This window comes from Lagenorhynchus albirostris, chromosome 4 (assembly GCF_949774975.1).
Source record: "Lagenorhynchus albirostris chromosome 4, mLagAlb1.1, whole genome shotgun sequence".
Lineage (NCBI taxonomy): Eukaryota > Metazoa > Chordata > Mammalia > Artiodactyla > Delphinidae > Lagenorhynchus > Lagenorhynchus albirostris.
This window is the reverse complement of record NC_083098.1, coordinates 44,839,374-44,856,210: the sequence shown is the minus strand read 5'-3', so window position 1 is coordinate 44,856,210 and position 16,837 is coordinate 44,839,374. Positions and strand designations below refer to the sequence as shown.

Here is a 16,837-nt window from a genome sequence, read left to right as displayed (position 1 = left end):
AAAAATACAGCATAATGTTTAAGATTTGATAAAACTGGGTGGTGAGTACACAGGTATCAATATTATTATAATATTATCATTTATTCTTGGTATCTTTCAAAGATTTACAATTAACATTTTTAATAGCAGTGTTTTTAAGGAGAGGCTGTGGGAGTTATTATAAACTGCTTGCTATGATCTGAATGTTTGTGTCCCCCCAAAATTAATATGTTGATATCCTAATCCCCAGAGCAATGGTCCTTGGAGGTGGGGTCTTTGGGAGGTTGTTAGGCCCTGAGTGTGGAGCCTTCCTGAATGGGATTAGTGCCCTTGCAAAAGGGTCTCCAGAGAGCTCTCTTGTCCCTTCCACGGTGTGAGGATACAGTGATATACTTTTGTGTATTTTTCTCCGTTAATGTGTCTTATGTCATTTTAATTCTTAGAGCAGCCAGGAGAACCTAGAAGGGTAGAAGAAAATTTCTCCCTGCCTGGCAGGATAAAAAACCTGCCATTTACTCCCTCTGTGACTTTGCTCACTTTACCTAATCTCTCTGTCTCAGTTTTCTCATTTATAAAATGGGGCAAATAGTATCTACCTTATAGGTTTATGGTAAGATTTAAATTAGTGCATATCTGTGAAGAATTCAGAACAGTGCCCGGCACAAAGGAAATGCTAGATAAGTGTTACGGACTGTTATTAGTGTTTAGCTGTTCGTCATCCCGTACCAGGCCCTGAGCTTCTTGGGAGTGGGGACTGTCTGATCTCTGAATCCACAACGCCTAGAACAAAACAAGCTTGCACAAAATCTGAAGAAAAGCTTAATGTAAGTTAAGGAGAAGTGAAAATCGAGGACATGGGTTTCACTTTGAGGATGATGCGAGACTAGGGCGGTAGAGTTTTAAAGTCGCCGAGGGCGAAGGGCCGAAGGCGCGCCTGCGCGGAACTGGCGCCCGGACGGCCGCGGGGCGCGGCTTCCCTTTCCCAGCCTCCGGTGGCGATCAGGTGGACTCGGGAGGCGGTGGAGGGGCGGGAGGAAGGGGCGCGGTCCGGCCACGGGCGGGAGCGAGCGCGGAGCAGCGTGGTCCGGGGCGCACTCCCTCGCTGGCCGCTCTTCCGCACGCCCGTTCCTGGGGCCGCGCTCCAGGTAAGTTCAACCTCCCCCGCGTCGCCCGAGCCTCACCAGCCACCCCGGCTGCCCCGCAGCTTGGAGCAGGGTCGCGCCTCGGCCGCTTCCCCCGCGAGCGCAACGCGGCCACGGGTCAGCGCTGGGCTGGCACCCACGCCACGTACCGACCCGGCCGCGGAGTGCAGGGCCCAGGGGCCCCGGCGGGCGTGGAGGCCACCGCCCCCGTTTCAGAATCGAGGAAGCTGAGGCCCCGAGCAGCAGAACTGCCTGTCCTGGGAGGGTCACCCAGTTCTGCTTGGGGCGGGGCGCAAGCTGACCAGCTGTCCTGGCGCCCTCGACCCTTGGCTTTTCGTCACAGATAGCCGCGCAGGGATACAGTTGGCCATCTTGGCTCCCCCCACCCTCAGGTCTTGGGAACAGAAAAAGAGAGGAGAGTCGGAATGGTTCTCCCGGTCCCTGGCGTCGTAAGAGGGGCTGGCTCCAAGCTCTGTTCTGAGGACTTGAACCCCACCCATCCTTGTGAGCACGTCCCTCCTCTTCACTTAGGCAATTTACTTTATTTCACTTAATTTTTTTAGGAGGTAGGATAAAAGTGTATTTACATATTGGGCTTTGGGAGTCCGAGAAGTTTGCTTTTCCATGAAAAGACTCACCTTTTTCTTTGATTCCAAGAGTCTGATTCACTGCACCTGAATCATTCCCCTGGCATTTGAGTCAGCAGGTAGAGCATCTGAGTGCTTGTTTGCAAGTAACCATATATAGGAAATTGTGGTTTCTGCCGGGTCAAGGAGCTTCTGGGTCTCTGGAGGCCCCTCGGGCTGCTAATAAGAAGGTTGTAACACTGCCCGGCTAAATTATTTCCAAGGATTTGTGTTCTACACAGTCAGACTCTGTCCTCTGCCAGAGCTACATTTACAACTTTCTAAAAATCAACTTCATGAAAATTGTAACTCATAAAAACATTATTCTGCAAAGATATCGCCATTGGCTTTCATGAAGGCAGAAAACTTCAAACTGACGAGAAAGGAAATTCAAAGATGTAAAGAAAACCAGAAGCTTGTTCCCAGAGCCGCGTGGTTCTGTAGAGACATCGGCGTAAATATAGGGACCGAGGAGGAAGTAAAGGAAATGATGTAAACGCTCTAATCTCTTTCAGGAAAGGATGTTTAAGGTTCTATTGTTAGGTCATTTAGCCTCCACTGTGGAGTAATTTTTCACTTCTTAAAACTGAAATCCGTAGTAAATGTTTGTAATTTACAGATTATACTGAATCAACACATATTGAGCATTAGCTTTGACAGTGTATGGGCGGGGCACTTGGGTAAGGCAGAAGCTTGGGGGTTAAATGTATACCCTTGGACTGTGACTGCCTAGGTTCCGTAGAGGGACACTTACTCGCTGTGAGACTGGAACGTTATAGTACAGTCGGCCCTCCGTAGCCGCGGGTTTCAAAGTCGAACCGCAGTTGGTGGAATCAGCGGATGCAGAACCCGCGGGTAAGGGGACTGTACTGTGCCTTTGAATATAGGGCCCTTGAGCATCTGAGGATCTGGGTAAACGCAGGGCAAGGTGGGGGAGGGGGCCTGGAACCGTGGATGCTGAGAGATCGACTGTACCTCTCTGCGCCCCAACTTCTTCATTTGCAAAGTGGAGATGTTCTTAATGATACCCAGCTCCCCTGGATTATTGTGAGGCTGATATCATTCATTCATTCATTCAATAAGCATTTTTATTTAGTACTTTTGTGCCTCAGTGAAAAAACTTGACAAAAATCTCCAGCCTTTTGGAATTGACCTTACAATGTTTCTTAATTTTTTTAAATTTTAATTTATTTATTGGCCAAGCCGCGCAGCTTGTGGGATCTTAGTTCCCCAGCCAGGGATTGAACCTGCCGGGCAGTGAAAGTGCGGAGTGCTAGCCACTGGACCGACAGGGAATTTCCTGTTGTGTTTTTTTATATTACCTGCAACATAGTAAGAACTCAAAACATTAGCTGATGTGATTACACATATTATTTCATTTAGTGCCAGCAACAGCCATCCTCTCCCCTTTTTACAGATGAGGAAACTGAGGCTCAAAGAAATTGTGTCTAGCTTTAAGAGGCAAAACCAGAACTAATGATATTTTGTATCTGCTGTATATTTAGAGGGATGTAGCCCTTAGCCCTTGTAACTGGAAAGCTGACTGTCCTCCCCTACAGAAAGCCTGAGAAAATCAAGTCCCTAGAAATATTTAAATTCCAGAGACTAATAGTGTCATTTCCTATTGTGCATTGCTCTGGGGCTATCACTGAATTTTTAGAATATTTTGTTCCCGGTAAGGGTAGGAGCAACTTTATTTCTAAGCCAGTCCTGGAGATTTGCCAGCGTGTTTGAATAATGTCTACATATGAAAGTGTGTCTGGGTTCCCAACCAGGCATCCATCAAAGAATTGCCCTTTTTCACCTATGGGCCCTACCAAGGCCTGGACCTTCCTCAAAGAGCAGGCATGTCTGTTTATAACAGGCTGTAGATTTGAAGCCTTGTAAAATGTAAAAGAAGATTCACAAACACAAGGGATCAAACAAGCCAGCTGAAAACTGGGGGAGGGGGACAAGTTTATGTTGTTCCCTATGATGGTAGTTAAAAGAAGTCAACAATCATTGTAGTTCTCCTGGATGTTAAATGAGTCAAAAATTGGCTCCCAGGAAACATATTTGCAAACCTCTTAGGTGCAGAGATTTTTCTTCTCTCTTGTTTTGAGCCCTTCCCAGGTCTAGCACAGTCTCTTGTAGATAGATAGTTGGTGTTCTGTGATGTTTATTTAGCAAATGCAGTACCTGATGTTAGAGAAACATCCTCTTCCAGAGGTGGTTTCTCTTTGAATGTTGACTTCTGTTTTCTGGATTAGAGATTAAGGGTTAGGCTGAGATTATTGTGTTCTGAATCCCAGATTTATACTGTTCGTACTTTTTTTTTTTTCCTTTTAATAGGTTAGTGTGATCTCAACTCAAGAGAAAGGTGGGATATCATGGCATCTATCTGGGTAAGTAAAAATCAAGCCTTCATAGCACAGTAACTTATCTGAGTCAAATCAAAATACAGAAAATCAAAATATTAAAAAATTTTATAAGTTGATAAAAGGTTTATGTGAAAAAATTAACATGCCCCAAAAGCTAGAGGATGTCTAAAAATAAGAAAATATTAAAATGTATTGTAAAGGTACATAGTTAAAATAATTTGTACTGACACCAAAGCAGGGAGGTCAATAATAGAGAATAAATTATGTGATTTGGGAATTTATTATAAGAAAAAGACATTTCATATCAGAGAGGAGAAGATGGCTTATTCAATAAATGATGTTAGGAAAACTTCTCACTGTTTCAGGGAAAAAGTAAATCTGTATTCCTTCTCCCTTCTTACATGAAACTAAATTTCAGATGAATAAAATACCGAAATGAAAAAGACAAAATATGGGTGAATTTTAAAAATAATCTTGGAGTGGGGAAGGCAGTTACAACCAAGATACAAACCGAAAGCCTAAAGGAAAAATATTGATCTATTGAACTAAATACAAATTTATAATTTATGGTGGCAAACAATATATTAGTGGAGTCAGAAGACAACCCACAGGAAATAGTATTTGCAGCACATTTGACAAGAGACTCATTTCATTAACATAAAAATAACTTCACTACATCAATAAGAAAAATGAACTCGATGGAAAAATTTGTGAGGGACATGAATAGGATACAAAAAGAATTATAAATGTCCAACAAACATATGAAAAGGTGCTATACCTTACTGAGAAATAAAGAAATGTAAATAATACAATGAGAAATCATTTCTATCTAAGTATTGGTAAAGGTGAAAAAAAATGTAAGAAGACCAGTGTTGCAGAGGATGTGGGCAAGACGGGCACTTTCATACTCTGTTCATAGGAGAGTAAAGTTGGCACTCTTTGGGGATGGTATTTTGGCAGTCAGTGTTTAAATGCTCACCCTGTGTAACCCAGTACTTCCACTTCTGGGTATTTATCATATAGATACACTTGCATAAGGCTGAAGAAATAAAGGCTGATGGGCATTCATTTGTACTAATGAAAATACACAGAATAAATGGCCATCCATGGGTTATGATATTTCTCAATTGTAACTTATAGCCATTTTTATGTAATCATTTAAAAAATGAGAAGTCCACCGTCTATGTATTGACAAAAAAAATTCCAGAGATATATTAATCAATAAAAAAAAAAATCCAGTCACATAATAGTACATACAGAGTGATTCTGTTTTAGAGAAAGAAAAAAGAAAAGAAGAAAATAGACACATAAGGACCGTATTACATGAAAACTTTCTGGAAAGGTGGAACTATGAACAGGGGCACTTTCACTTTCAATGCATCACCTTCTCTGCTCTGATTCTTTTTTTAAAATTTTTTTTCTTTTTTTTGGGGGCCGTTCACACGGCATGTGGGATCTTAGTTCCCCAACCAGGGATTGAACCCATGCCCCCTGCATTGGAAGCACAGATTCTTAACCACTGGACCACCAGGGAAGTCGCTCTGATTTTTTTTAATGATGAAAATACATTGTATTTTATAAGCGAGGGGCAGAGAGGCTTCAAGAATAACCCATATGGAGGCATGAGCAGGCCTTGTTATGCGTGGTGTCGGTGTCGGTAGATGTACTATTGTGAGGCTCTGCTTAGTCCCAGATTATTTTCTGTCACTGGCCAGTAGGCTGATCTCCCCCTTTCCAGGTCTGAAATTCCTGCTGCTATTATGGATATCTAGTAGAGTCAGATGAAAAAAAATTTCATCTCTCCAAAAAATTAGTCTCCCTCTAGCCCTTGTCCATTAGTGAATTGACATGGAATTAGTTGTTCAGGCTCTACAGCTGACACCTTCCAAATGGCACATTTCTGAAGGGCTGGGAGAGACCCAGGTGAGTGTGAGAGAGGGTGTATTTGTTTCCTACTGCTTCCGTAAACAATCACCACACATTTAGCAACTTAAAACAATACCCCTTTATTATCTCCACACAGTTCTATATGTTAGAGCCCAAAATGGGTCTCATAGCGCAAAGATCAAGGAGTTGGCAGGGCTGCATTCCTTTCTGAGACTTTGGGAAGAATCCACCTCTGAGCTTATTTAGGTTGTCGGCAAAATTTAGTTCCTTGCAGTTGTGAGACTGAGTGCCTTGCTGACTGTCAGTGGGGGCTGTCCTTATCTCCTGGAGGCCATTGCCAGTCCTTGTGTGTGGCCCCCTACATCTCAGAACAGCAGCGGTGCATGGAATCCTTCTCACGCTTGCAGTCTCTCTAGCTTGCCCTTCTGGGACATCTCTCTTCTGCCGTCCTCTATTTCCTCCAGCTGGAGACATTTCTCTGCTGTTAAGTGCTCACATTATTAGATTGGGCCCACCTGGGTAATGCAGGCTAATTTCCCTATTTTAAGGTTTGGAACCATAATTGCATCCTCAAAGTCCCTTTAGTCATGTAACATATCACATTCACAGGGTCCAAGGATTACCGTGTGGACATTTTATTGGGGAGCCATTATTCTGCCCACCACAAGGGGACGGTAGCATTGGGCATCAGGCAGCAGGAAAGAAGGGACGGGAATAGACTAGAAAAGGGAAGCTGTGCTGTGGGCAGGAGGGGAGATTGGGGAGCTCGAGTGAAGAAAGAGGCCCTAGTCAGAGAGGGGCTCCTACTGCCTCGCTTTTTCTTTCCTATTTCCCTCCTGTCTCAAATTAAAGAACTAACATTTATGAGTGAGATATCTGAGAGCAAATATTAAAAACAACTCAGAGCTACTATGGAAAACAGTATGGTGATTCCTCAACAAATTAAAAATAGAATTACCATATGATCCAGCAATCCCATTTCTGGATAAATATCCTAAGAATTGAAAGCAGGATCTTGAAGAGATATTTGCACACTTGTGTTCATAGCAGCATTATTCACAATAGCTAAAAGCTGGAAGCAACCCAAGTGTCCGTTGATGGACGAATAGATAAACAAAACGTGGGGTATGCATATTGTGCAATATTTAGCCTTTAAAAGGAAGGAAATTCTGACATATGCTGCAACATAGATGAACCCTGAGGACATTATGCTAAGAGAAATAAGCCAGTAATAAGAAGACAAAATACTGTATGATTCCATTTATATGAGGTATCTGAAGTAGTCAAATTCATAGAAACAGAAAACAGAATTGTAGTTGCCAGGGTCTGTGGGGAGGGGGAAAGGGGAATTTGTTGCTTAATGGATATAGAGTTCTAGTTCCATACAATGAAAAAGTCAAGTTCCGGAGATCTGTTTTACAACAATGTGAATATTCTCGCCGCTACTGAACTGTACACTTAAAAATGTTTAAAGTGGTATATTTTATGTTACACTTTTTTTTAACCACAATTTAGAAAACTCTCAGATTTCTGTAAATACTCTTATCACTGTTTTATCTGTTCTCTTTTTCCCTCTTAACACAAAAGCACATACACACCCAAACACAAATGAGCAATCAGTCCATGCTTTTCTACAACATGGTTGATCATTTGTGTTTACCAGTGTATGGTGAGTTTATTAGAGTGCTATGATCAAGAGGGAAGATTTCGGTTGCAAGTTCAGTACATTACTGTTGGAGATGAAAGATTAGCTGGTTTCCTGAGTCTGTATATTCTATCTAGGAGTGTTGGAACCCTTTCATTGTTTCAGATGTTGCATTACTATTTCCTTTGTTAAAATTTTTGAATATGGTAGCCACACTTTTCGAAAGTTTGCATTACATAACTTTGCTTTTATGAAAGATCTGTGTTAGTACAGACACACATTGGAGACATTGCAGTTTGGTTCCAGACCACTGCAATAAAACAAGTATCGCAATAAAGCAAGTCGCAAGAATTTTTTGGTTTCCCAGTGCATATAAAAGTTATGTTTTGGAAACCATGAAACTCCTAGAAGAAAACATTGGCAGAACACTCTTTGACATGAATTGTAGCAATATTTTTTGGATCTGTCTCCTAAAGCAAAGGAAGTAAAAACAAAAATAAATAAATGGGATCTAATTAGGCTTAAAGTTTTTGCATAGCAAAGGAAACCATTGACAAAATGAAAAGGCGACCTACTGAATGTGAGGAAATATTTGCTAATGATATGACCGATAAGGAGTTAATATCCAAAATATAACAACTCAACATCAAAAAAGCAAACAACCCAATTAAAATGTGGGCAGAAGACCTGAATAGACATTTTCCCAAAGAAGACATGCAGATGGCCACCAGACACGTGAAAAGATGCTCAACATCGTTAGTCATCAGAGAAATGCAAATTAAAACTGCAATGAGATATCATCTCACACCTGTCAGAATGACTGTCATAAAAAAATCTACAAACAATAAATGCTGGAGAGGGTGTGGAGAAAAGGGAACCCTCCTACACTGTTGGTGGGAATGTAAATTGGTGCAGCCTCTATGGAGAACAGTATGGAGGTTTCTCAAAAATCTGAAAGTAGTTTAGTTTTGACCATATGACCCAGCAATTCCACTCCTGGATATATATCGAAAAAAAACCCAAAACACTAGTTTGAAAAGATACATGCAGCCCAATGTTCATAGAAGCATTATTTACAATTGCCAAGATATGGAAACAACCTAAGCCATCAACAGAACAGATGAATGGATAAAGATGTGGGGTGTGTGTGTGTATATATATATATACACACACACACACATACATACAATGGAATACTACTCAGCCATAAAAAGAATGAAATTGTGCTATTTGCAGCAACATGGATGGACTTGGAGGGCATTATACTGTGTGAAATGTCAGACAGAGACAAATAATATATGATATCACATATGTGGAATCCAAAAATTCAACAAACTAGTAAATATAACAAAAGAGAAGGAGAGTCATAAGTATAGAGAACAAACTAGTGATTACCAGTGGTGGGGTACAATATAAGGGTAGGGCAGTAAAGAGGTACAAATTGTTAAGTATAAAATAAACTATAAGGATATATTGTACAACATGGGGAATATAGCCGATAAAAAAGTTATGTTAACACTATACTGTAGTCTGTTGCGTAGAATAGCATTGTCTAAAGGAACAATGTACATACTCTAATTTAAAAATGTTTTATTGATAAAAAATGCTAACCAGCATCTGAGCCTTCAGGGAGTCATAATCTTTTTTTGCAGTAGTAACATCAAAGATCACTGCACACAGATCACCGTAACAAAAATATAGTAATAATGAAAAAGTTTGAAATATTGCTGGAATTACCAAAATCCGACACAGAGACACGAAATGAGCAAATGCTGTTGGAAGAATGGCGCTGATATACTTGCTTGATGTAGGGTTGTCACAAACCTTCAGTTTGTAAAGACACAATATCTGCAAAGCAAAATGAAGTGCAGTAAAGACATGATATGCCTGTACCTGTTTTTGGTAACTGAAAGAAATTCAAAGAGGATTTTTGCTTTTATGCCGTCAATGTATTAAAGTAGGTCTTTCTTAAAACTGAAGTGGCATAAAATGAACTTTTGAAAATCTGGGGTATTACCCTTGGCTTTACACCATTTCAGCTTATGGAAAGTTTCATAGAGATGCTCTGCATTAAGATAACGGGGGAAACCTGTGTATCTCTGTTCAGGCTTGGCTTCTACTACTTCACCCCTGATGAGAGGGCCTGGTATCTTATCAGTTTGTACTCTTTGAACTCAAGGTCTTTGTCAAATGTTGCCTTTACATCTATAGCAAGCACTCAGGCAACACACAAATGAGAATGTCTTGGAACATTTTTATTAAGATACCATAGCAGTATTTTTCCTATGTGTGCCTTCTACAAGGCTGGCTTTCTCATAGGAATACTCTGAGCTCTTTGCTCCTTGGTTAATTCCTAACTTACTTTTACAGAATAATAATGAATGCAATAACTATTTGAACCCTCAAATTAATATTTTTATTATGCTACTAAAATTTTTCAACATTAGCTCATAATCACTATAATCATCATGAACTGTTGTAACATCCGAACTAACTATATACTCTTCCTTCCCCATTCCAAATGCTAATTTGCAAAATGAGGAAGGGGAACATAGCAAGACTCTGGAACCAAGGGATAAAAGAAACTTTATCAAAATAGAACTTCCTGTAACATGAAGGAGTTCATCCAAAGGGTAGCTAAACAATGAAAGCAGTGTGTACCTAGTGCAGTGGGCTCTACCGGAGCAGAAAGAAGACCATCCAGCCACAACCCCAGTTCTACTTTTCATGACTCTCTAATTGATTAAAAGGCAAACTCCTGAATATGACCTTGAGCAAATTACTTAGTCTCTTGCTATGTCTGTTTCCTCATCTGTCAAATAAGTGTAATAACAGTACCTACATCATCTAGGCTTTGAAGGCATGCAATCAGTTCATGTGAAATGCATGAACAGTACCTGGCATGTAGTGAGCACTCAGTAGATGTTGTAATCATTATCATTTCGGTATATTAGCTTTTTTCTAAAAACATATTCCTTGATACTTAATATCCCTGCAACTGTTTTAGTGAGGAAGCTTCTGCCTGTTTCCTGGGCCTGGTTTTAGTACACATCAACAGCATCCTCCTCCCCACTGGAATGATTCTCTCAGAGCCATCTGAAACCAATGGATTTTCCCCAAATAGATGTTTTCTGACCACACCTATTTTTAGTATTTTCTTGCATTTATGTGTGTGTGTATATATATATATATATATATATACATACTATGACTATTTTTTAGAGGAGTTTTAGTTTCACAGCAAAATTAAGAGGAGGGTACAGAGGTTCCCCACGTGCCCTCTGTCTCCCACACATGCATGGCCTCCCCCATTGTCAACATTCCCCACCCGAGGGGTTCATTTGTTGCAACTGATGAACCTACACTGGCACAGCTTTATCACCCAAAGTCCATAGTTTACTTTACAGTTCACTCTTGGTGTTGTACATTCTATGGGTTTGGATGCTTCTATATATTTAAAGATAATGCTCTGTTCTCACTCCCAGTGGGTGGACCGCAGTACAATTCTGACACTACCTAGGACTAGCATCAGACTCCACAGGTTTAAGGGCTCCAGCCTCACTTCAGACACCAGCGGCAAGTCTCAGAGTCACCTGCTGTTCTGACCCAGGGGCTATAAATTAGGAGGTTTCCATGCCCCTGATCAGTAAGTCTCTAGAACACCTCATAGAATTCACTGAAAGTGCTATACTTACCATTACAGTTTTTATTATAAAACCTACACATAGAGCAAACTCTGGAAAGGCCCTGGATGCAGAGCTTCCAAGCCCTCTCCCCGTGGAGTCAGGGCACCTCACCTTTCCTGCACATCAGTGTGTTCACCAGCCAGGGAGCTTCTCTGAGCCTCGGCATCCAGAGCTTTTTCTGGAGTTTCATTGCATAGCCGTGACTGATTAAGTCACTGGCCACGATTGAATTCGGTCTCCAGTCCCCTTGCGTTCCCGAAGTGCCAACCCTCTAATCACATGGCTGTGTCTTTTTAGTAACCAGCCTGATGCTACAGCTATCTCATGGCCCACCATGACTCACCTCATTAGCACAGTAAAGACAATCCCATCGCTCAGTAAATTCCAGTGGTTTTTGAAGCTCTGTGGCTGGAACCCAGGACAAATATCAGGTACATCTTTATTATCCCATAAACATATACCTTACATCAAGGCTGCAGAGAGTTTTCAAAACGTCATATTCCTGTATTTTTTACTAAAATGCTGTCAGCACTAAGGTACTGGTTATCTTAGGCTGATCGGAGGAAGCTCCGATTGGAAGTTACATCTTTAATCACAAGTAAGACTGGGGGAAGTGAGTTAATGTTTTGTAACAGATACAGATTGGCAGGCAGGGTCACTCAAAACATGGGGTCCATGAAGAAATACAAAAAGGGATGCTTGATGGTGGAAAGGTTGGGGAAGGTTTATCTAAGGTGGAAACTTGCTAATAGGAGAAGCTACCCCATCATAATAAGTCCTTGGTGAGAATTAGAGAGCACAGCTTCCCTTCCCTGCCTCATCCTTCCTCTCTTTCCTGGGAACAAGATTGGTGTAGTTTGACACATGAGGATACAATGTTCCCATTTCTGCAGAGGAAGGACACCAGTGGTAGGGCTCCCAGGAAAGGTGCAGTGTGCTAATGTGGAGGGAATTTTGGGAAGGCAGTGCCTTTCAAATTCTGCCCCATGGATGACATCAGCCCCAGGCATTTGGATGTTTTTGGTACTGGGTACAAAGGATTCGTAAGAGCCCCATCCACTTTCGTATTTCTTGCTTTGGTGGGACATCCAACTAGACCTTTCTTTCCTAGTGTGTTTGCTCTTCCCGACCATGCAAATTTAAACCGCGTATGGAGAAGGCACCTGTGTTACATGCATGTGGATGTGCTGAACTTCTGTGGTCTCCCTCCTGTCTACTGCATCTCAGGGCTGGATGATCTGGCATATAACTGTTTTCATGGAAATGGACTTTTCACATCCCAAGCAGTATAGGCATCATGCCCGATTAGGTGCTTTCGACATGATCGTAACTTCCTATTTGGTGTGTGTTTCAAACCACGGTTCCTGAAGCTTCTTTAGGTAAATACTGGCACTCAGAGAGTTTCACAAATGGTCCTCTGCAGGAAGTTAATGAAAAACAGGTTAGACCTGGATTTCAAATCAAAACATTTAGAGCTTTGTTTTAGGACAAACCCTGGAAAGAAATACCATACAATCTGAGTGAAAAGAGAGAGGCTTCCTGGGAATGAACGGAATGAACATTAAAGGGCTGCTCTTTGCCACTCCCTGACCCAAGCTTAACCACCAAGGAGGGAGGGTCCCTCTTTTATATTTAATTATGATAAAAAGTGTAATTTGACAATCGAACTTGTTGCTGTTGAAAACGTTTTAGATTGAGAGCAAGGAATATGAAGAGGAGAAGGTATCATTTGACTCTCTTGAAAGTCTATTTTTTTTTTTTTTGGTGGATGCAAAGCAGTTAGAAAAAATAAGTATTTTAGAGTGCTGAGAAATAAGATTAATACAGAGGTCTCACATGAATTAAGAGAGTCAAAAGGGTAGAAAATTCTCAAGTCTGCCCCTTCCTCGATTCTCAGATCTTTGCTCCTTTCATCTTCAACTATTTGTGTTTGATTAAATACCGCGCCTAGGTTCTGGAGGCATGTTTAAATAAGAGTAGTGACAGTCTCATGTGAACAGGATCTACAAAAGGTGAAGAGTGCATTTGTCAGATTTTTGAGATATGGCATGGAGCTCTGAAAAGTCTGGTAATGGCATTTGAGAATTATCAAAGAAAACAAGACCCAGAACAAGAAAGCATTTTGTACTCATTTATTCATGCAGCAAATATTTACTAAGCATCTACTATGTGCCAGATACTCTTTTAGGCTCAGAGGATACAGCAGGGAAAGAGAAATAAAAAAGCGTGGAGCTTACATGCCTCTGATTTTATTATGGAAGAGAGCTAATAAAGAAATAAGTGTATAGTATATTAAGTCAGTTTTCAGTACGCTGGAGAAGGGCAGAGGTGGAGAATGAGAGTGATAGGGTACATTATTTTCTGCTCAGATATGTGAGCAGAAGTCAACATGGAGTGAGGGAGTGAGCTGGGAAGATATTTGGGGGAAGACCATCCAGGCAGAGGGAACAGCAGGTATAAAGCCCTGAGGCAGAAGAGCAATGAGAAAACCCCAGTGAAGTGATAGGAGGGGGACAAGGAGATTTGGGGGAGCATTATAATTATCTTCTTTTGTTACTTCAGGGTCCTCCAAGGGCCACAAAGAATCCCTCTAGTCCTGACAGCCTTTGCATGAACTGTAGAAGGAGTTTCCACTGTCTAGGTTTACTTTGCATTAGGAAATATTTTTAAATCTGTAGCAACTTGTTAGGATTAACAACAAACATACTCATACGAAATCCATGAAACGGTGCATTTTAACATCATACCACGTGAGCATTAATGACTTGGGTCATCGATGCAAGAAATCTTCTTCCCAGGATGTTACAAACAGTAAATGTTCCTGATCTTAGCCCCTCTCAGGTGGATCCGTATTCCCATAGAAGTGAAGTGGGAGGAGAGGGAGTGTCCCCACTGTACTCCCCAAATCCTGCCAAGCCAGTCACCATTCCCCAGCCAAGAAGATGTGATGAAGCCAGATTTCTCACTTCAGTGAGCCAAGTTCCCTGTATCTTCCACAGTTAGAGTGAAGGTCCCTTAAATGCAGGTGTCTCCCCCGTAAGATGAAGTTAGAGATGCACAGAGCTGAGGCAAGAATAGTCTTCAACTCTCTGTGGCCCTTGGCCGAGAGGAGAATTTGGTCATGAAGTCTTAGCTAAGTTAAGCTCCTGACTTTGATTGTGGTACAAAAAAATAATTCTCAGACACTGGTGCTCTATGACTCAAAAGAAGATGAATACAGCTTATTTATAATCTGCCGCAAACAAATAATGAAAATGATTCTGAGACAGAAGTTTGTGTTGATGAAGTCTTTTCAGGGGCCCAGTGTTTCAAGCTCAATCCAGATAGTTGGGTTTGCTGCCTTTGACAGAGAAATGCTGAGTGCTTGGAGAGACAGGAAGGAAGATACAATGGAATCATTAGAAACATCCCAGGTGCACCAGGCATCCATCTGGGCTTGTGGAACCAGATTGAAAGACTTAGCATAGCTTGTGGTGCTGAAAGAGGTCATTTTATGTAGTCTGGACATCTTCCAAATCTCCCAAGATACAATGATCACTTTGATTTCTAGACTATCAATATTTGAAGGAAGCAACCTCATCAGACAGCCAATTGTCTAGTGTAGACCTCGGAGAAAGCCCACACCTTGGGATATCATTGTCTTGCTTCCGTCTACTTCCATCAGACTCACGCACAGTTATTAAGCCCCTAGCTGGAGGCTGAACACTGGGCTAGGATCTGGGTGTACTGTGAGTAAAACAAAAGGTCTCTGCCCTCTGGAACTTTAACTTAGAGGAGGTGGAGACACAGATATAAACAGAGATATTGAGGAATGCTGAGTGCCCTCAGGGGGAAAGGGTGCTGAGACAGAATAACAGGAGAGGACCCTGTTAAGTCAGGGTCAAGTGGCCCCGGGCAGACCTGTCAGAGAAGATGGCCCTTAATCAGAAGACTGAAGGTAGGAAAACATTCCAGCTAGAGGGAACAGCACAGACAAAGGCATGAAGATGAGAAAGAGATCACAGTAGATCAGCTGGGGTTTTGGAGAGCTGAAGTGGGATGGGCAAAGGGGAGAGTTGGCTCCAGGTGAGGGCGACAAGGAAGGTTGGGCCAGATGTTGCAGGGCTGCGTGGACAGGGCAAGGAGTTTGGACGTTATTGAATATCCAATGGGAGGTCAGAGAAGGGTGTCCAGTAGGAGAATGCCATGACCTGACTTAGATCTTTCACAGATCCCTGGGCTGCTAGAAGATGTGGGAAATGGCTAGAGGTAGGCATAGAAGGACACAGGAAGGGAGACTAGGGCAGATGTCCATGTCCAGGGGAGCAATGATGGTGACTTGGATGACAGCGGTGCCAAAGAAGGTGGGGAGAAGTGCACAGGAGATTCTTTTATTTGAAGTAGTCTCATCAGGTCTTGCAGATGATTGCATTTGGATGGAAAGAGAAGGAATTGAAGGAGACCCCCCAGGTTTCTGGTGGTTGGTGGTGCCATTTAAAGGGATTGAAGAAGAAGAGCAAACTGGGGACGAGCACAGACAGTGGAGCCAGATTGCCTGGGTTCAAATCCTGGCTGTGCCACAGGCAAGTTATGTGACTATCAGCAAGTCTTTTAACTCTCGGCGCCTCAGTCTTCTCCCCTGTAAGATGGGATCATAATAGGATGGGTTCTGAGGGTTAAATGAGCAAATATGTATAAAGCACAAGTAAGTACCATGTAACTGATACATGGTAGAAGAAATCATTTTGAAAGGAAATAATGAGTTGATACGTCAGATATAACCAGTGTTCAAAATAGAAGTCTGGGCTGTGAATACAGCTGTGGGAGTTGTCTGCATATAGAAGGGGAAGTGGCAGAAATAACCCACAGCAGGAGTAGAGGGAAAGAAAAGAGAAAGAGACTTTCCATTTTAGAACCTACTTTATAGATGTCAGCCAAAGGGGAGGAGCCAACAAAGGAGAGGCCCAGGAGAGGTCTGCCTGGGTTAACCCTGAGTGACACATACTTCTAAGGAATCTGGGTTTCTCCTTATTATAATCTGTGTTTCATAGAAACACAACATACATCGCTTGTTTGTCCCCATCTTCCCTAATTTCTGAATCATATTCGTCTTTCTACTCCAGCTCAACACCCTCAGTCTCAACACTGGAATGTTATCACATTCCAGTGCTCTGGCTCTGGGACTCCCCTGATGAAATCAGAACAGGAAAAGTTGGCAAGTGTGGGTATTTTCTCCTTTGAGTGAGCACAGGAAGAAATGCAGACATCTCCCTTGAACCTCTTAGATGATGCAGACAAAACCATAATGGCATTCTTGCTCCTGTCAGGCATCCCTGAGGCTGCCAGTCCCTGCTGTCCCCACGCCCTGCTTCTCTTTACTGGCCCCAGGTGGAGAGCGAGCCTGCAGTGGTGATGGGAGCCTTCTGTCTGCAGTGATCACTGCCAGCCTGAGGGAAAAGAAAACGACGCTACCCTTTGCCCTGCAGGACCTGAGTGGTTACCAAGCCTTTTCTCTGGCTTCTTCCCTGCTGTA

General features: G+C 42.2%; 1 protein-coding gene across 1 annotated transcript in view; it reads left to right on the top strand.

Moving 5' to 3' along the window:
- Window positions 1-1,008: 1,008 nt before the first annotated feature.
- Window positions 1,009-16,837, top strand: part of ANXA3 (annexin A3) — a 53,316-nt gene continuing 37,487 nt past the window's right edge. The window contains exons 1-2 of the mRNA XM_060147969.1: window positions 1,009-1,124; window positions 4,079-4,131. Of these exons, the coding sequence (XP_060003952.1) occupies window positions 4,117-4,131 (15 nt within the window). The 5' untranslated portion in view covers window positions 1,009-1,124; window positions 4,079-4,116. The remainder of the gene's footprint in view (window positions 1,125-4,078; window positions 4,132-16,837) is intronic.